Source organism: Taeniopygia guttata, chromosome 28 (assembly GCF_048771995.1).
Source record: "Taeniopygia guttata chromosome 28, bTaeGut7.mat, whole genome shotgun sequence".
Taxonomy (NCBI): Eukaryota; Metazoa; Chordata; class Aves; order Passeriformes; family Estrildidae; genus Taeniopygia; species Taeniopygia guttata.
In genome coordinates this window covers 3188949-3209135 of record NC_133053.1, presented here as the reverse complement: position 1 = coordinate 3209135, position 20187 = coordinate 3188949, and the positions used below count along the sequence as shown (strand labels likewise).

At 43.2% G+C, this 20187-nt stretch overlaps 2 protein-coding genes across 15 annotated transcripts in view; one reads left to right on the top strand and one right to left on the bottom strand.

Moving 5' to 3' along the window:
- MYO9B (myosin IXB) overlaps positions 1-11298 on the bottom strand; it is a 42865-nt gene extending 31567 nt beyond the window's left edge. For 11 of the 13 annotated variants that reach the window (XR_005977994.2, XM_030257022.4, XM_072919508.1 and 8 more), the window contains exons 1-3: positions 11178-11298; positions 5876-5984; positions 2356-3249 (exon numbers count right to left, since the gene is read on the bottom strand). Coding sequence is in view for 12 of the 13 variants with exons in the window: in XM_030257022.4 (XP_030112882.4) it covers positions 2356-3192 (837 nt within the window). In the remaining variant the exon portion in view is untranslated. The remainder of the gene's footprint in view (positions 1-2355; positions 3250-5875; positions 5985-11177) is intronic. The other 2 variants (XM_072919507.1, XM_030257014.4) reach the window with 1 other exon arrangement.
- Positions 11299-12184: 886 nt separating this feature from the next.
- On the top strand, positions 12185-19396 carry HAUS8 (HAUS augmin like complex subunit 8). Of its 2 annotated transcripts, XM_030257028.4 has the most exons (11): positions 12185-12370; positions 12609-12703; positions 12967-13063; positions 13859-13972; positions 14480-14568; positions 15189-15260; positions 15733-15891; positions 16736-16877; positions 17829-17970; positions 18705-18849; positions 18986-19103. In XM_030257028.4, exons 1-10 carry the CDS (start codon positions 12313-12315, stop codon positions 18823-18825), a joined length of 1089 nt encoding a protein of 362 aa, XP_030112888.4. In that variant the 5' UTR covers positions 12185-12312; the 3' UTR covers positions 18826-18849; positions 18986-19103. The 2 variants fall into 2 exon arrangements, with proteins under 2 accessions (XP_030112888.4, XP_072775611.1); XM_072919510.1 differs by having other exon boundaries at positions 18705-19396.
- The last annotated feature ends 791 nt before the right edge of the window (positions 19397-20187 follow it).

Genomic DNA, 20187 nt, shown 5'->3' with positions numbered 1-20187 from the left:
CCTGATCCTTTTCTCTAGAAAGCTCCAAGCAGTGCCAAACAATCAGAATTATTGCAATTGATCTCTGCTTGCGAGCTCTCCTACAAGGAACCTTTTAAACAGCTCAAACGGGTGCTGGGATGGAGCAGGAAGTGTCAGAGAGGCCCAGAGCTGCCCCATGACCACTCTCCTCTCACAGCCCATGTGACACTTGTGCTGATACCACGGTTTGTTTTTAACTCCATTGTCTCAGCATCAGGGCTTTCATCTCTCAGATGTTTGATAAGGCAACATCAAGCAACATTGAACATCAAATCTTTCATGGTCCACCTGTAACTCCATTCTTCAGTCTAGAAATTGTAATCAAGGAGCAAAAACATTAAACATTGTTTATGTGTAAACTGTTCAGAGATTTGAACTCAGATTAATCAGCTAACTCAGAAACAAGATTCAGTAAGAAATGTTTCTGTTCCCTAAGCATGAAAAGATAAAATCACAAATCCACCTCCATAACACCCTACTAATTGTACTCACCCCTCTGTGCTAGCAACAGCTGCTTTAACCCCTTGAACTTTTACAAAAGGTCAGCCTACAAACAGCCTCATTTTACTTAGGTAGCAGAAAAAGAAGAGATAACTAAAATGAGGAAGTTCTGACCTGGAATGCAACCCACTTCTACATCATGGAAGTTTTTAGTCAAAGATACATTTTCAACTTTGATGAAATTCAGAATAAAACTTCAAAGTTAAACAGAGCGTTCTCAAATAGTCTAGGCATACTAAAATTGTTTGTGCAAAAAATCCCCAGAAACAACCACTTAAGAAAAACTCCCTTGTAGCACTTTAGTTCCCTTCAGTAAAAACCCAAAATGAGTCAGCACAATGGATTTAAGAAGTGACCAGCTCTAAGAGGAGTCTGCTCCACAAAGCAATGTAAGCTTTCTGTGCATCCCTCCCCAGGACCAAGAGTTGACTTGTTTTTAAATTATGCTTAATGATTGAAATTGGGAAACATAGAAGCTTCACTGTCAGCTGAATCAACCCTGATGCATCAAAACAGGAGAACTGGATTTTACCTCATATTTTAAGCCTACCTCTTAGATGCACACTGAATTTACATGAACATCAATTCTGAAAGACTATTTTCTCATGAAAAGTATTACTAAATGCTCAGTGGAAGTCTGAAGAAATTGTGGTACTTAACACAACCAGTCTTAGCATAGAAAAACACACATGCCCAGCTTTACACAACAGCCTGTGACTCCAAAAAAATTATGAATTTTAGTGCTGAGCCCAGGAGTATGTGCATTTGTCACTCAGCAGACAAACAGGCACACAGAACCTTAAATCTCTGCCTGGTTTGACACAGCTGTACCAGGTCTGTAGACAAGGATATGAAAGACTTAAATTTATCAGAGGCAGAGAGATCAGCTGATCAAACAGGGCTTTCCACTGTGACCCCTTCCTGTTTTCTGTTTAGAACTGCGAACCTGAACTCCAGCAACCAAAAAGCCTCAATTTTACTTCTTCTTTCAAGCAGCTGAAAGCAACACAAAAAAGAACTTGCATATAATTCCTCATTCTTTACAGAAGACCTTTTAAACTTTTTTTTTCTGAAGGAGTTACTACATTTGAAACGAAACCTAAAAATTACAATAATGGTGTTGAAGATCTTTGCTATTGAAGATTTTGCTATGGGTGAGCATTACATCCATCCACTCTTCTGGAGTTATTCCTCTAAGAGAGTAAAAGGCCTAAAGATCAGTTTATCCTGACATTACCTAATACAGGGACAGCTGTATCCCCTCCTTCTCACATGTTTAATTTTGCTTTCTGTTGGACATGCTGTAATAATTAAAAGCCAAAACAGACTCCAACTTTCTCCCCAACTAAGAATGTTGCTCTCTTACATAAACAGCTGTAGAAATAACCCTCTCAAAAAGTGTGTTCAGTAAAAAGTGAGCTCACACACAAAGGCAGAATCACACCAAGCAGTTGATGTTTCAGTGGAACAATACGTATGAAAAAATTTGCTTATGATTTGATTCAAATGCCATCAAAACTTTCAGATGGAAAACACAGGTAACCTCTGCCCCAGATTATTGGTGTTTAGTGGTGCAAAGTTAAGTCATATACAAATTACAAGCAACAGGAAGTCAACTGAACATAATGAGGAAAATCAAATAGAAGCAGTTGGATAACACTGCCAAGCACCGCTGCAGCCCAGTGACATTTAAACCTACACCAAGTGATAAGCCTAAACTAGTGACATTTTAAGCCCAAACCAAGTAGGTTACTCAGAAGTAGCATTCAACAGCAGTTATTTGAAGTTTTTAAAAAACAGTTTGCACAGAAGGCAACTTGAGCATGAATTTACCTCCAGCACTGGTCCAGCTCCCAAAATGGTTCTCTCCACACCACTGGCGTACCCTTTCTGGCTCAGTGCCGTGAGGCAGTGAATTAAGAAGTTTGTGCTCTGAGTTTTCCCAGACCCACTTTCACCTGATATAACGATGCACTGATTAACATGTTTTTTAAGCATTGTGTGATAGGCTACATCAGCAACGGCAAAAATATGAGGCTCCAACTTCCCAAGCTGATGGTTCTCATACATCTTGACATACTTAGGGTTATAAATGGGCAGGAACTTGAAGGGGTTAATTGCAATCAGGATACTTCCTGCGTAAGTGTAGATTCTGTGCTTCAGGAAGCGGCACTTGAGATTCTCCAGGAGCGTTTTCTCCGTCAGGTTGGGCAGATTGCAAAGATCATCAAAGTCCTCGTGGTGCCAGGGCAGAAAACCCCTCTCCACCAAGCGCCGGGCATCCGTCTCCTTGGAGAGCAGCTGCATTTGCACGTACTTGATGGTGCCATCAGTGTTCCTCTCCTGCAACAGGAAATAGTACCCATCCTTCTGCGGGTGCTCGTCCTGAGCGCGGCGAGGCCAAAGCAAAACCCTGTGCACAGGAGAGTCGTTTATGTCAAGTACCCATTCTTCTCCACCTGATTCTTTCACCTCCACAAGCACATAATGTTTGGAGACATCCAAGTTTAAGATGTTAATCACATCCTTGATGACATCTGATGACGTACTGTCCTTGGTTGCTGTCACTTTGCAGCAGGGAGCACTTTCTGTTGAGAGCTGGGGGTAAATATGAAGATTATAGGCTGCCTTTGCCTGGCAAACTGCACTGTCAGCATCTTTTAAACTCATTCTGTCCCCAGATGGGCTTCAGTCTTCCACCCCTGCTTAATATGCAGTGCCCATTGTCTGAAAAAAAAAAGAAAAATGAAAAAAATCAGGTGTTAAGAAGTGTGTACAACCGGTATTAGGGCAAGGTGTTATTTTCTGCAGGATGAGAATACAGTTATTACATAGTGCATTTGTTCTTTAATAACTTACTATCAGTGATATTATTTCTAACAGCCTGTTTGGGATATCCTATAGAGTGGAGAGCTGCCACAGCACCCAGACTCCTTTCACTGTTCCTTCTGTTCCCATGCCACCCCTTCCTCCCTGTCATGGCACTCAAGAATTCATACAGCCAGTGCAAAACAAACCAGGATCAATGTCTAAACTAAAACTTCCTTGTTTCTCAGTTTTAGCCCAGATACTTTCCTTGACCTGATCCACATAAACATTTATCCACCCTCCCACATAAACTCTTCCTTAAAGCTGCACCAGCAGCTTGAGGCAGAAACAGTATTTGATCACTTCTTAATTCAGCAATGATGGTTCAGAGCAGCCATGAGCTATGGCAGAGACACCAGTGCACACAGACACAAGGAGGAAAATGATTCTGACACTGAGACCCACTTTTTTTCCCCCTTATTTTCCATAACTGAGCTCTTTTCATGAGAAGTACAAGACAGGTACAGCACCTACCCCACTGAGCTTCCAGGAAGCAGAGCCCCCAGCTGCCTGGAGCAGACAGTGTCAGCTCCCTCTAACACACCACAGGGATCTTCTCAACACAGGTCATTTACACAGCCAAGAGACTGCTCACTCCACTTGAGTGAACCACACCCTTGATACAGAGGGGCTGAACATGACTTTTATCTTCCATTTTAGGCAACAAAGTAAAGTTAAGTCTTATTGCAACTACTTTTCAGCAGTAAACAAGATCCTAAATAACCCACTTCATTCACAAGCCTTTGTGCCCATCACATCAACTCCTTCCTCACTGGGTTCAGGAGCCTCATTCACATATCTCCAAAAATCATTCATCACGACGGCTTTTTCCTCCCTTCAGCCTTGGTGCAGGCCAGACATGTAACTCCAGCCTATCAACAACCTCAGAAGCCACCTCTTCCTCACTGCCAAGTTAAAAGTCTCTAGACTCTGTTACCATCTGTGCCTTCACCAGTGATTTTCCTCTCATCTGCAGTCTGGTGCCCACAGGTCACCAGGACTAAGTTTGCCCATGCTGCTTTAGCTCCACAGTTCCTTTGCTTATCAAGGGATACTAAAGGAGAAGGATAATGAAGTACCCCTTTGTTTTAGCAGTCTGTAAAACTTCATACTGAGAATAGCAGTTCAATTTTTGTTTCAAGAACAAAGTGTTCTAATTATACACTGACATGCCAAATACATTTAAAAAAAAAAAAGAGGAAAGAGGCAGAGAAATGCCAAAGAAGTTACTTTTTGCCACTAAAGAACGGCACAGGAACTTGCACAAGGCCACAGAGAGTAAGCATTTCAAATTAAAATCAGTAGAGTTGGGAGGCTTTTAGCTGCCACTTCCAACGCAAGAAATGAATCACTTCCCAAAACACGTGACATAGCTGTGGCTTATGAACAGCCTCTGAGGAGGGAGCTGTGCTTCCAGGGACTGCGCAGACAGCTTACAGCAGACACTGCCACACAAGCTGGATCATTTGTAGTGGCTACTCATCAAAAGGAAGGCTGAATAAGCCACAGATGGCAAGACAAACCACAATACATCTCTGATCAAACTGTATGATCCACCCAAAAATGTTTTTCCCAATTAAATGTCATTCTCTGTTCATTAAGGAGGGCTGGTTCCAAGAACCAGGCCATACAAAAGGCTGCAGCAGTGAGTTCCAAATGCCCGCTCCATTTCCTGTAATTACCACTGACCAGTAAAGACGTCTGAAGCACCTTTGAAGTAATTAAGCATGAGTTAAGTACTCAATATATAAAAGCTCAAACCTTGACACAAAGTAAAATGTGCAGCAGACTGCTGCTCATGGGGAAGACCCACCTGAGCACAGGCAGAAAAACAGAACAGCAACCATTTTCCTCTGCAGCTACTCAGCCAGTTTGAGGGACACAGCCTTTTGCAGACTTCCTTTTTTCACCCCCCAAGCAATTAGTTTCAGACACACAGTCTGCTGAGTTAGAGGAAGTCCCCTCAGTAAGCATTTTGGCCAAAACAGCTCCCTAAAAAACGTTGCACCAGCTTTTTGCCAACACAGAAGAGCTGAACCTCAGCGCTGACCTGTGACTTTACTAACACACATTTCCTAACCTTGTCCTGTGACAGCCACCAAAATTTGGGACATTGCTCAAGATCCCAGCTCACACTTCCCAAAGGGTAAATCAGAGTGCCGATGCCACTTCTCTACAAGTGACAAACCCAAGGCCATTAGAACCAGTCGTGACAAACCTGAGCCATTAGAGCCACACTGCTTAAGTGTGTACAACTGGAAAATTCAGTTTTTCTGTCTGAAAATGTCCAGATATGTCAGAGGTTTGAGGAAAACCTGCTGGTCCCCTATTACCTGTGATTTTCTTAGAAAGGATATCAAATGTATTTGATGACAATACTGCTCTGAAAGAGACAGACCTCTGGCTTCCCACTAAACAATTTTTCAAGCTACAAATTAGAACATAAAACCAGACAGATTCACTAGACAGATTACAAATTGGTTACCTAACAAGTCCCAGTATTCAACTAAGGACAGGTATCTTCAAGCAATTGGAGGATGAGCTCCTAGTGAAGTTGGGTTCCTGGCATCAAAGTAAACATTTTCATGATGGTTCTAAAAAAAAAAAAAAAAAAGAAAAGAGTTACTGATAAAGAATATATCATAGAGAGATTGAGAAGGCAGAAAGTGAGCAAGAAGTTAAATCAATTATATAGTTCAGTAATATAGGAGCAAGAAAACAACTGCTTAACAAATTTTTGCTGAGTTTACAGATATATAAAACTTCAACTTTATCCAAGAGCCAATCTATATCAGAGGGATGGAAGAGGAGCTATCCTGAAATAGGTTTGAAAGCATAGCAAGGAATTATTTGAACATGGTATTCTACCATAGCCCCACAAGCATGACAGTGAATGCAATCTCCAGATAAACATAAATTAATATTTCATTAGGCAGCCATATCACCCTTGTACTCAGAAGATACAGGACCAACACAGAATCTAGAATAAATCCAAATTTCAATTAAGGGGCTAAGGGCACCAACAACAAGAACAAACCTAAATCTGTTAAAAAACTCCCCCCTTACAGCCAAACACTCTGCAAGCTTTGTCTGTGAGGAGCACACAGAGGACACTGTTATCAGGGGCAGTCCTTGCACAGGACCTGCAGTTGGGAACAATCACCAGGCTGGAGGACAAAGCCACAACACAGGGCACAGGCTGGAACTCACAGCTCAACAACCTCAGGCAAACATAAGCCATAAGCATCAGCAGAAGGTTAAACTGCACTGCAAAAACTTAACTGACACCAATGAAGTCTGCTTGCCAAACCTCTTTTTAGAAAATCAGCCATTCCCCAGTAACCAAATTAATTAGAAGAATTAATTAGATACCACCCTCTTGTTTATGTCAAGAGCAGTCTGAAGAAATGATCATTTTGTGATCTCAAATTATTTAGACAATTTTAAGCAACTGAAATATTTACTCAGTGTGATTTGGCTCATCATGGAAGCACAAGCCTGAATTCAGGTGGAGAGAATAGTGGAAGTAAAAGGAAAAATTCAAGAAAGAAGGTAATACTGAAACCATACATGTCAGCAGGCAAACCCTGCAGGCCACCACTGCTGGGTTCTCTCTGGAGGTGGAAATTCTGCAGTTACCTCAAGTTCTTTCAATACCTTTTCTTATAAGAAATCCCTCTTCAATATACAGAAGAGGAAAAAAATCTGTAACTTTACTTTTAGCTCAGACAATTTTAGTAACAAAACCAAAACATTCCAATTCTAGATGGTAATTTTGATGGTATTTTGTAAGGGTTTTCTAGACTACATTAAACCAATTAATTCTTAATATGCATTAAAGCCAACAGTGTCCACTTGATAACAGAGTGGAACTCCAGCAGAGAGTTTTGCCTCAATCAGTGTAGGGTTTCTCTTTAGTTTAAATAAGGCTACAATTTGAAGTCACATATTTAGTCAATGAATCATGGTGAAGCTAAAAAGGGAAAGCTACCATTACAGCAAAATTGTTGAGGATGAACTGTATAATATTTCAGTTCATCACATTTTCATGTTGCATTTCCACTGCTGCATTCCTCAAAGGGGAAGATTCCAGCTTTTCCCATTGCTCACCAAAAGTGGAAATGAACCACAGGTACTTGGTCCCTGATATTTTTAAACACCAGAACTGCCAGTGACCATCCCCAAAAGAGACCAATCTGTCTGGTCAAATTGAAAACATTTAGCAATTTCAAAAATACTCAGCTATTACCGACCTTGATTTCCAAAGCAAGGAATTTCCAGCAAATCAGGCTACAGAGACACTTTAAATTTTCCACAATTAACTGTGCAATTAACAGGTAAGGTAAAGATCCTTTTCCTACCTCATGTCATAAGGACAGGCACTGTTAATTGAGCATAATTGATTTTAATTTTTTTTTTCAGTATTCCAGGCATTTGTAGATTACTTGAAAATCACTTCAGGTTCTAGTCACGCTTCAATGTTTTCAATGGTTATAAAAAATTCAGCTGGACTAAACAACTTTAGATCCTTGCTTTTCCTTAAAAGCTCTTGGATTTTCTGCTCCAAAAGGAGGAGTTCCGAATGGACCACACAAAAATTACAACACATTTGTTACTACTCTTTGCAATCCACCCTACGGGGAAGTTACTGCCCCAGAGTGTCTGACAAAGGAGAAGCTGGGCTGCAATGCAGTGTAACACAGGAAAAAGTCAAAGAAATCACTTTTGTTACAGGCAGTTCCTTCTCAGTTACCTACTCCTGGCAGCCTGATCCCAATCCCCACCCTAAACCAGCCCTGATGCAGCTTCCACTTCCTCTGAATGACTCAAAGGTACAATCTCACCTCAAAACACAGACATCTTAGCTGGCTTTACAGGGATCTTAGATATTATTAGCTTATAAAACTGTGATGTCACAGAGTTACAGATGCACACAAGACTATGATTCAGAAAATGTGGCCCAGCTGAGGAATCAAGGCAAAGCAACTGAAAGGCTCAGAGGTAAAGAATGCAAGCCAAAAGAACTTTGGGGGTCATTCTACCACCTTTTGTAGTTCTCTTAATTTTTTTCCTTAACAGCACTACAGCTGTCAACAAAGGAAATAAAAGTTTCACTGCTCTAATGTTGCATTTACACTGATGAGAAAATTTTTGAAGAAACTTTAGGCTGAACTTCTGTGTGAACAGAATGTACACATGTCAAAAATAGCTTTAAAAACACTTTTATTCTTTAGTATCAATGGTCTTTATAGAAAGGGCAGATTTTTCTGGAATCTGCATTGAGTTTCATTTGGTAATTAGAGACACACAACACAATAAAGCCTTGATAAAAGCAACTCCACAAGCCACGCTTAAGTCACTTGATACACCAAGAAAACACAATATTCTACAGACAAAACCTTTGAATTTTCATTTTGGGAAATAAAGACATTCCTATCCTTCCTATTTAAAAATAAACCCATATCAGCATCTCAGGCTATACTTCTCCTTGATATTAGCATAAACAGGCCTTGTTTCTTAGAAATGTGATAAACACCTTCAGCCTTCAAATTCACAAAAAAACACTGAGCCAAAACATTTTGCTGAATCAGAGTCTTTCACTCTTTTCCTTGACTGCTGAGATAGCCAATACTGTTGCATTTTTTAGGAATTCTTCCCTTTTAAAAGCCTAGGATATGCAAATCCTGCCCTTTGACCGTGTAGCTGAGGAAAAGGCCATATTTAGCCTCAATGTGCATGTGAGTCAAACATGTTATTCATGTACAGGATTATTCAAGAGGCCTAATGTTTGAATCACTATGGGTCAGAAACTGTCTGCACAGAGCATTCCTTTCTAGGTGAACCTCGTTTAAATCTTTCATCAGCTGCATTTACTCTTCCTAAATTATTCAGTTCCATGGGCTTTTTGGGTTGCACAGAAAAGCCCAGAGCTGGGAATCCTCCCACTGGGAATGGACAGTTTGTGCAGGCAGCTGTCACTGCAGAGCTGCAACATTCAACTTGTGAAAAAGCTTTTTGTTGAGACAAATGTTCAAGCACAGTGACAAAAAAAAAAAAAAAAGCCCCAAACTGTCCAATTCCACAAAGCACTTTGCATTACTGCAGTAACTCCCAAGTTTTATGTGAATAATTAAGGATTAAAAATTGAGGAACTGGCCTCAGATACATCATCCTGAAAAGCACAATGTTACTGGACTTCAGATGTAGGGCAGGAAGAAAACCCCATAGCAGTGCAAAGACAAAAAGACCCCCAGGACGAAAGATTTTCTACAAAAAGCCACAATGGCTCTTGGAGCTAATATAAATATGTATTAAATGCTCCCCAAGCTGCTTCCCCTACATTAAATGGATTTGTTCCTGACAAGATCCTGAGTTAAAGACACCCAGGGCTCACTAAAACTTGTGGGCGTGACACCAACATCCTAAACCGGAATACAAGGTTACCCCACGCTGTTACTTTAGGGCAAGTTCTTCAGCCCTGGATTCCAGCTAACAGGCCTGAAATCAAAGAGCTCCTAATTACCCATGACAAACTTATTTGCAAACAGCCTGGCAGACGCACCGATACCGATCCACCTCTAGGAGTACCGTGGGAGGATGCTGATGACATCTTTGAAAGGCTAATTGCATCTGCCAGCAGCTTGAGATCATCTCCAGCCCTTTGCTCCACTGCCACCCTTTTCCAGAAGGTGAAATCAAAGAATGCTGAACTCGTTTGGATCCAAAGTGCTTCTCGCTTTTCACAAACACGAATTGCAAACAAAGCTGGGCAAGAACTTTGCAAAAATGCTTACAGAGTAACAGAAAACAAAGCTAAAATGATACTGGGAATTCATCTTCCACCAGGATCACACATACCTGTATCAGACCGACGGCCAGAATTGTCATGAGTCAGGATAGTTGTCTGATACTTTTAGTCTAGAAACATGTAACAAAGTACGTTCCTAGCTTGCAAAAGTTTTACTATCCAGAGATTGCAAAACTGAGCTTGCCAAGAAGACAGAGCACTATCGACATCCACAGAGCAAGAGGACTCAATTGGGCAATGACAGTCACGATAAAGCGCGATCCCAGCACAGCAGCAGCACCAACTGTCAAGAGCTGCTCAAAAATAACACAAAGAAACCATAGAACCCTGAGAGTTTAACGAATTTTTTGAAAGATCGTGCGATATCTGTCTGAAAGATTACAGGCTGTTCATACCGAGAGTTGGAGACATCACAGAACACTGTGTAGCTGAAAAATCACAAGCAGGGGACGGAAAAAAACAGGAGCTGGAAGCGCCACCGTGCTCCGCTCAGCGGGCAGGCTCTGCCCGAGAGACGGGAGGCACAGCCGGGAGTCACACACTTCCCTTCCCCTGGGCACCGCCAGCTCCTCGGGCACAGCTGGCACAAAGTCACTCAGCACAGCCCCGGAGCCGGGCACGGCCCCCGGCCCCGAGCACCCCCGAGCTCCTCAGGGCGTCCCGGGGAACCGCTCCGGCCCCGGGCTCCTGAGGGCGGCTGCCGCAGCCTGGAGCTGACCGCCAGACAGCCCCTCAGAGCCGACCCTCCCACATATCCCCTCAGAGCCGACCCTCCCGCGCTCCCTCACACCTGCACCGGGGCACCGACCCTCACAGATCCCCTCAAAGCCGACGCCCCCTCAGAGCTACCCCGGCCGCCCACAGCGCTCGCTGCGGGACCCGGTGGCTGCGAGGCACGGCCAGCAGAGGGCTGGGTAGGCCGTAGCGAAGGAGCGGGAGGGATGAGGAGCAGGGGAACGAGGAGCGCGGGGCCCGTTACCTGCGCCGGTGTCGAAGCGCGGCCGCCCGGCCCCGCCGCCGCCACAGGCCCCCGCGCGCGCCACTTCCGGGTGGCGGGGGGGCCGGGGCGCGCCCATTCAGCGCCGCGCCCGCCCCGCGCATGCGCGGCCCGGGGGAGTGCCGGGGGTGCGGCGGGAGGACCCGGGTTCGAGCCCCGAGCCCGCCTCTCGCCCCCGCCGCGGTTGCCGGCGGCTGCAGGTGCTGGCTGTCTGTCTGTATGACTGTCTGAGGCAGCGGGGGTGGATTCTTGTCAAAAGCAAAGAAACCCAGAGTTCTGCTGGGCCGGGAGCGTCCCCGCCCGCCGCTGTGGGGGTTGTGGTGTGCCTGGTGGTGGATGTGTCAGAGCACTGCGGCACAGCGGTTCACAGAATCACAGGATTGTTTGGGTTGGAAGGGACATCTGGAGATCACCCAGGGTCGCCTGGAGCAGATGGCACAGGAACACGTCCCTCCAGAGAGGGAGACTCCGCAGCCTCCCTGAGCAGCTGTTCCAGTCCTCGGCCACCCTCAACGTAAAAAAGTTCTTCCTCACGTTGAGAGATTTGTCTTGTGTTTCAGTTTACCCCCATTACTCCTCGTCCTGTCACTGCGCACCAGTGAGCAGTGGCACCATCCTCTTGGAGATATTTATATGTTTATATATCTATATAGGATTGATGGGATCCTCTCTCAGCCCTCTCTTCTCTGGACTAACCAGGCTCAGCTCTCACAGTCTCTCCCCTCAACACAGAGCTGCTCCAAACTCTTCATCATCTTTGTGGCCTCTGCTGGTTTCTCTCCAGTAGAGAACAGACTTCACCAGTTAAAGCTACCTCCCACCAAAGGCCTGAGGCAAGGAGCACTTTTAGGGCCAGCCGTGCTGCAGGAGCAGCCGGACCCTCCTTTATTGCTTTATTTAAAGCGATTTAAATAAACATCGCTTTCTCTAAAAGCAGCGCGGGCGGGTCTAAGGCTCGTTTCATTCCTCCGCGCCGCCAGGGGGCGCGCTGCCGCGCCCTCACCGCTCCTCACCGCGCCTGCGCGGTGATTCAAACGGAATGGCGGCCGGGGCGGCTCGCGGCTGAGGGCAGCGACCCCGTGCCCGCGCCCTCACCGCCCGCCGCTGCCTCGGCACCATGTCCTCGGAGGGCAGCGGCGCGGCGGCCGGACAAACGCCGAAAGCTAAGCGGAAAGGTAGCGTGGGGTGAGGGCGGAGCCGCGCCGGCCCGGCTGAGGGGGGAGCCCGGCCCGGCTGAGGGGGGAGCCCGGCCCGGCTGAGGGGGGAGCCCGGCCCGGCTGAGGGGGGTGCCCGGCCCGGCTGAGGGGGGAGCCCGGCCCGGCTGAGGGGGGAGCCCGGCCCGGCTGAGGGGGGAGCCGACCTGAGGCGGGAAGCCTCGCGGTGGGCCCAGCTGAGCTCTCTTTGCCCTTTCAGGAGGAAGGATCGTGCAGTCTCGCTACCTGCAGTTCGATAAGAAACACAGCAAGAAGGTGCCGAGCTCAGGCGTCGCTCAGCGAAAGGCAGCAAAGGTGTGATGGGCGGCTTGGACGTGTGGTAGCGAGGGAACAAAAAAAAAACCCACAAAAAAAAAAACCCAAAACCAGGGGAGAACCATCTCTGCTGGGGTTATGAGGGAGTGATGGTGTGTTGTCAGGTGCGAGCTTGGAACTGTACTCGGGTGACTTGCAAAGCAGCGAGGTGCCCTGGGATTTAGTTGTGTATTGTCAGCGTTTAATTTGAAGGTAGGATATTGCTGGTTATGTTCTGTCTTAGCTGTTTTCTTTATTTTCAGGATATTTCATCAAGTTCCTCTTCATCAAGTAGTTCTCTGCCGTCTTCTAGAACTAAAGCAAGATCGGTTGTCTCTCAGAAACATGAAACTTCTGCTAGTAGGTTTTCCCAGTGTTTAAAAGCTATTCTTTTGTATTTCCAGCCAGTGAAACTCTTAATAACTCTAAGATATTGATATTTTGTATTACTGGCAGCACTGGCAGTTATTATTTGTATGCAAAAGAAATTAAGAAACTTTATGTGGGGCTAAGACAAATTAGGTCCTGGCTGTGGAATTGAGTGATTGGGTCTTTCCTGCCTTCTTTTCCTATACCCTCAGTTCTTTTCCTATACCCTCACCATTACTCTGCTTTTTTTTATTTCATCTTTCTTTTAAACCAAATGTGAGTGACTGAAAATCTCTGTTTAAAATCATCCATTTTTATTTCTTTTGTTATTACCAATGGTTCCTGTCTGGTATTACTGATAGTCCTTGGTTGTGTCCACAGATATCCAGTTATTGAGACAAATTATTCCCTTGTTTTCAGTGAATTGGGACCTCAGAGGGGTCAATAGAGAGTGGGCTTTTTCCATTCTGGCCACAATTCCATTTGGTAACTTTCTTTGGAGGTTCAAGAAGAATAAGTTTTTAAGGCTGTTCATTAGAAAACAGGGGCTCATTAGACATTGCTGGGAAGAGAGAGTGTTTCTGATCAGCTCAGGAGGGGCTTGTCCAGGTGCAGTTCATCAAGGCTGAGGCCTAAAGAGCATTTCTCAGGTCATAGTAGGGTGTGAGGGGAGGGATGGGACCAGATCAGCTTCCCTGGGCCTCTACACCTGGAACTGTGAATTTGTGCTGAACCTAATGCTTCTAGTTCCAATTCTTCTAGTCTGCTAACAGCTTCTTTCTACAGGTGTTGACCTCAGCTCACTGAATCAGGGTGGTTTTGAGAAGGGTGACTTGCAGTCCACTCTATTAGATGAAGGGAAAATGAAGCTACCAGACCTTGATATTTCTGATATTAATGGTAAAGTTCCATTCATACACAATTTCTGGTTTTTTGTTTTGGTTGTTTTTGTTTGGTTTTTTTTTAATGTATGTGCTGAAACTTGGGGATAAGAAATTGTTGTATTCTTGCATATTCACAAAAGGATTTTAAGCATAGGTACTAAGACCTTTGGAGTTTAAATTAATCTCTTGATTTCTAGTATCTTTTGGGTGCTCTGTTTTTGTTTAAAGTCAAAAAGTAAAGAATAAAGTAAAAAATTAAAGTACTCTGGAGCCTTTGTTCCTGTAATAGGTGGGTGTCAGCCCTTCTGAAAAGTGGATCACATTTGTTTGTCACTTAAAGCTAAATGCTCATGTGATCCATATCTGCTCATGAGTGTATCAGAGCTAGAAACAGCACAGATCTTTTTCACTGGTACACACAATAATTTTGAAATTATCTCTGCCTTTAAAGAACCTGGTGGTCTATTGACTTGCCCTATAGACCTCCACAGAAGAGCACACTAACTTTGTTGTTGTGATACAGATAGAAGTGACCCCAAGAGGAGTTCTTATTCAGAATCTGCTTCAGAAGAAGATTCAGAGACAAACAAAATAAGTGGAGAGACTGATACGGTGAGTCTTACTGCTTACATTGGTAAGGATATTTATTTTGAAATGAAGATTTTTCTGTTTATCTTTAATCTGAATTACAGCTTGAGGTCCTGGGAGGATGTAAAGCCTCCTTGCAGAAGTCAGTTGTACTGCTGGCAGTGTTTGGTGTGTTGATCAGATACCTGGACACTGACCAGAGCTTTCCTTCCATTACTTGTGGTAAAGAATCTGTTCCAATTGTTGCATCTCCTCAGGTGGATTCTTCTTGCATTCCTGCCCATACTCTTTAATTATATCAGATTATCTTTAAGTATTTCCTGGCGTTTTTATTCTGAGAACAAACTCTGATTCAGTCTAATATGAAGTGCCTTATTTAGGGATCCTATTCAGTGCAGCACTGGAACTACAAATCCTCTACCAGAAATATGAAAATCCGCTGAAAATATTATAAAAGGTTGTGGAACAAAGAGATGTATTTAATTAATGTTAGTGTTTAAAAAACAAACTTCTCTCATTGAGCTGCCTGTTGGTGCAGTGATGATTCCAGGCATGAATTGGACTATTGTTAATTAATTTGACCACTGAAAAAACAATTGTTTAAGTACCAAACTTGATGTAAAATATTCCTTTCTCTTCTGAAGGAAACTGATTCTTGTGATTTGATAAAAGAGCTGGAATCGGAGACACTACTTTTAACTTTCCTAAGACTAAAGGTGAGTTGGTCAAATATTTGGTGTATCAGATAGAACTTCACATTGTTTAATTTCTTAAACGCTTCCTGACCTGTAAAAGTTAGATTTTTATGACTGTATATCATTTGTAAAACCATAAGACGTGCTATGACAGCTCTTACAGTGGATTCAATGCCAGTTCATTAAGCTAGTGCTGGTTCTTAGGAATTAGGGGGATGCAGAAGTTTTGGGACAAATGTGAGTCTGTCTGAAGCTGAAGGTTGTGTCAGTGACTTTATTCCCTCAGTGCTCTGTGTGTGAATTTTCCTTTACAAAAAGAAGCAGAGTCTTGAGAGGGTCTTTAACTCTGATTTTCTGTGCTTACTGTGTCAGTCTCCTCTTCATTAATTGAAACTCTTTGGTCTGGTCTGAAGCTTGCATTTCTTTATTCAGAATATGTTAGTTGCTCAGATGTAGCATTGCTTTAATTGTGAATATTTTTGGGATGTAATAGATAGAAAAAAAGGTTGCCAAGATGGAGGAAAAAGCAGAAGAAAACTTGCTAATGTTGTGTGAAGAAAAGCGGAAAGAACAGGAGAAGCTCTGGGAGCTGAAACGTGAAATTCTGCTTGAGGAGAGAGAGCAGAAGCTCAATGAAACATTAGAGAAACAGGTAAGATTTAAGTAATGTTTCTCTGATAGCTACACAAACTCATTTATGAAGTAGTCCTTTATCCAGGGGAGATTTCTCTGTTTCTGTGGCCTGCAGGGGCACAATTTTATGTATCTCAAAGGAAACAAATCCGTCCTTCCTGTTGAGGCCTGCAGCACCTGAGCAGGTGCCTTTGTCACTGTTGAGTTGCCCTGGTGGACAGGCAGGAAGGAGAAGCTGGAGCTCTTGGGCAAGGACAGAGATTGCAGTGGCTGCCAGGGCAGTGTCTGGATGGTGCCAGGAGGTGAAAGTACCCAAAACCACAGAACATCCCACACTTGGGCAACTCCAGTTATGGTTAGAGCTGAGATGCCAGCCCTTAGAGAGAAGTGAACATCTTCTGTTGTTTATTTGCTTTGTTTGTGTGTGTTAGCCACAAGTAGTTCTGGCCTAATTGTAAGAAGACAGGCTTGTAGTGAATAATTAATGTTTGAATAATGAATTCTCAAAACGGAATCTCTTTGCTTTTTAACAAATACACATTGCAAAAATTAAACAAGGTTTTTGGAGAACATGCTTGTTAATTACAGTCAAAGGATCTGATTTAAAACACTTTGCTGGCTGTGTTGCCAATATCTTCTCTGAGCTACAGAAACAAGGGAGTTGGCACTGAGGACTATAGTAAGAGGAAAACATAAACAGTTTGACAGGATTATTGTACCACAGACTTTGTGAATTACACTTGTCAATAAGCATTTCAGAGTGGTATTTAATTTCATCATAATGTGTTTTTTTGTAGTGAGCCAGGTGTGTAATTACAGAAGATGTGCTTTTGGAGAAGTGTTATTCAGTGTGTCTCTTTCAGATAGAGGTGCTGTCTCCCCTCATTGCTGTCTGTGAAAAGTTTAAAGAGCAGTACAAAAGCTTTGCAGCTTCCCTGGATGCTACAAGACATGAATTGCCCATAAAGAACATTCACATAGAAGGAGATAAGCAAACCTACCTTGGTATGAAAATTTGATTTATCAAATTAGCTTTAATTTATAGTGAGTTTATGCTAAAAACGCTTCTCATGTTGTTACTGCTGCATCTGCCACTGGAGGAATTCTGTGTGCTCTTGGAGCCTGTGGACACTGAGCTGCAGCAATTATCACATGTTGTGCTGTGTGTAATTCTTACCTCTGTACCTTCTTTAGCAGGTTTCTAAGTATTTTAACTGTATTCATGGCATTCCTCCCCCTTTGTTTTTCCTGCTGTGTAAACAAGTTGTAGGAATGCTCTGATCTTTCTTGTTTCTGTGTTTGAGAGACAGAGTCACCTGGGCAGACTCGCTCATGTTTCTTGCAGAACTGGAGCTTAAATATCATTGTGTGCTGTCTTGAATCAGAGAATATTTAATAAATCAGTATATGCATTTTGTACTGAAGTCTGGACAAAATATTACCTTTTTGAACTGCTGGTCTGCAAAAAACCAAGATTCTTAAATAATTTACACTAATCTTGCACTTTAAGGCAAATGCAAAACATTTATTGAAGAACTTAGAATTCTTGTGAGAAGACTAGAAAGAAATGGGTGCATTTTTTTATTTCTGCATTTTGAATATTGAAGGAAATGACTGAATAAATTTCATGGAGGGGGTGCATGCCAACAGCAATACATGAAACTGGCCAGGGAATTTTGGGTGTCTAAAACTTGTTTTTTTCTTCATACATTTCTCTTAAAAAATCTTTGACATATTCTAAAGGAGGGCTTGATGAGCAATTTTAATAGCCTGCTGCTGGTCACAACAGTGAAAAATATTTTGGCTTTCACAGTTTCACAGTGTTTTTGTGAAAGCTGAGCAATATTTTTTTTGTAATCTAGTTCACCTATCTCTGGGTTATTCCAGGTGTTGATATCTTGTATTAACTGGTGGCACTCTCATTTTTAATAATACCTTTAACTTCTTATCTTCCAGATGAACTGGGAAAGCAATTAATGATCACACAGGAGCTTCTGACAGAAGTTATGCCAAACCACTCAGAGGACAGTGCAAAAGCACTTGGTGCACTGAAAGAGCTTCAAGAAGTGTCTCAGCAACTGAGTAAAGAGCTTCAAAGGTATCACAATAATTAGGTGGAAAGGCTTGTTGACTAAATATTTGGAGGAAAATCTATAGCCCTTGCCAGGATATATCCAGATCTCAGGCTGAAGGGGGTTAACTGAGGGTTTGGTAGAACTAAGTGTAATTCTCTTTGTAGCACTCATCTGTATTTCTGCCCCTGCCCTGCCTGCAGTCACAGTAGGATGTTTGGGGTTGGGTTTGTACTCCAGGTGAACCACCTCAGTGTGCCATTCTCTGACACTTCAGCTGAGAGTTTCACTGAGCAAGAACAGACTTGGTAAGTTTAGGTATGTAGGAGTGGAGAAACCCAGGAGACAGAAAAGTGAGCTGCAAAGTGTCTTAAATAACAACCCTGCAAATGTGTCATCCTTGAGAAGGCACAAGGAGCACAGAGGAGGGTTTTCTCCTCAGCTGTTGTGACAACAAATACAAAGCATCCCTGGGAGGATGAAGAAGAGGTAAAGCATGACTAATGTCCTTCCCTTCCTTCATTGCCCCAGAAGAGATTAAAGTTAAAATCTGTGAAGATTAATAGACCATTAAGTCACTCATCTCTCCCCTCCTGCTCCATCTCTCCTCCTAGTTCTCGCTTTTTAGAAGAAAATTCACATTTTACATTAGTTTTCTTCTGGTGGGGCCATAGTAGGAGAAAGTTGCACATGTCCAGTCTTTGGGCTAAAGCAGAGTTAGTGTCCTTCAGAGTCACTGATTTAGCTTCATGTGTTCCAGGAGCTTCACAGATGTGCAGAACCTGTCGTTTGAAGCCAGTAAAGAAGTTTCTCTGCATAACCAATATGTGTGTGAAGAGAATCATGCAGTAGATGATGTAAAACGCTGGTATTTCAACTGAGTTTCTGTATTGTTTTACTACTGGGTAGGTACTAACTCAAAGCCAGCAGACTTCTTATCCTTTTATTTCTGGTTTGGACATACAACTTGCCCAGTTTTTCAGTGGAGCCAGCAGCAGCAGGGGTGCTCACTGATAGAGGAATTGTATAATTGTTCTGCAGGCTGTCCCACTGGGAGACATCGCTGCTCGCTTTTAATGGGGATTTCTGCAACAGGTTTTCCATCCCTTTCTGCCCTGACAGTACTGAAAGGTAAATGATAAAAAGTGCTATTCCTGGCAAATCTGACCTGTGTGCTAATTACAGCCTGAGCATTGGTTGCTCACTGAACAACTTCTGCAGGAACTGTGATTTGCCCCTTATTTCTGGATGTGCTGGGTGGGTATGAAGCACTTGCTTGGAAGGAGCCTGGTCACTTTTAACAAATGAGAAGTTTTGTTAACTTCTCACTTCTTTTTTTGCCTAATTGCATTGTAAATAAATTATTGAAAATACAAATGCTTTTGTATAGATCTGACTCGCCTTTAAGGATTTTATTATTTTTAATAATAAAGACTATTCTCCACTGCTCTATCAGTAGTCTTCAAGTTTGAGTATGTTCACTGATCTCCTACAGCAGCTTTTGTTTCCATCTGGCATTACTTAGGGCTAATACTGCACAGTCCAGTGATCCACTTGTACACACCAAGTGGTGCCAGTGCTGAGCCATGAGCACCCCAAGTGCTGGTGCCAAAGGATTGGGAGTGGGGAAAGAAACCACAAACCTGATCACTGAATGCATGTGCTGTGCTAGGAACGTACAAGCCACATCTGGCATGTTTCTTCAACATCCTTTCCTTTTCTCTATGTGGAATGCATTTTGCTCTGGAATATGTGCTGTAACCTGTATTTTTTAACCTGTGGAACCTCATTCTGTGATGATTTTTCACATTTCTCACTTAAGCTGTGTCTATAAGGCTTTTTGGCCTACTCCTAGGATACTTGGAGTATTATCCTTGCACTCCTTCAGGTGCTGTTCAGGCTTTCTTCCTGGCACTACTAAAGGTCTAACTAGATTCTTGTCTCCTTTTATTAAAACTCAGGAGTAAATTAAGTAACTGGATCAGTAGATGTGCTATACCCATAAAACAAATTGTTCAGACCCTCCTTGCATACAATCTCAGTGTCATTTTTTTAACAGTAGCTTTTCTGTGAACAAGTGTTACTTCAGGATATCCATCTGTTATTTGTTTTTCCTCACATGATCTGCACCTGGCAGTTCACCTGCGTGGCTGCAATCCAGCACATCAGCAGTGTGGATGAGTGCAGCTGCATCAAGCTCTGGGGCAGGAGCATGAGCTGCATCCATGAATTTGACCACTGGA

Coding starts and splice junctions, on each gene's coding strand:
- HAUS8 (XM_072919510.1), top strand. CDS start 12,313: ATGTCCTCGGAGGGCAGCGGCGCGGCGGCCGGACAAACGCCGAAAGCT. Junction 15,261..15,732: donor TAACTTTCCTAAGACTAAAG/GTGAGTTGGTCA, acceptor GGGATGTAATAG/ATAGAAAAAAAGGTTGCCAA. Junction 17,971..18,704: donor CTGAGTAAAGAGCTTCAAAG/GTATCACAATAA, acceptor CATGTGTTCCAG/GAGCTTCACAGATGTGCAGA.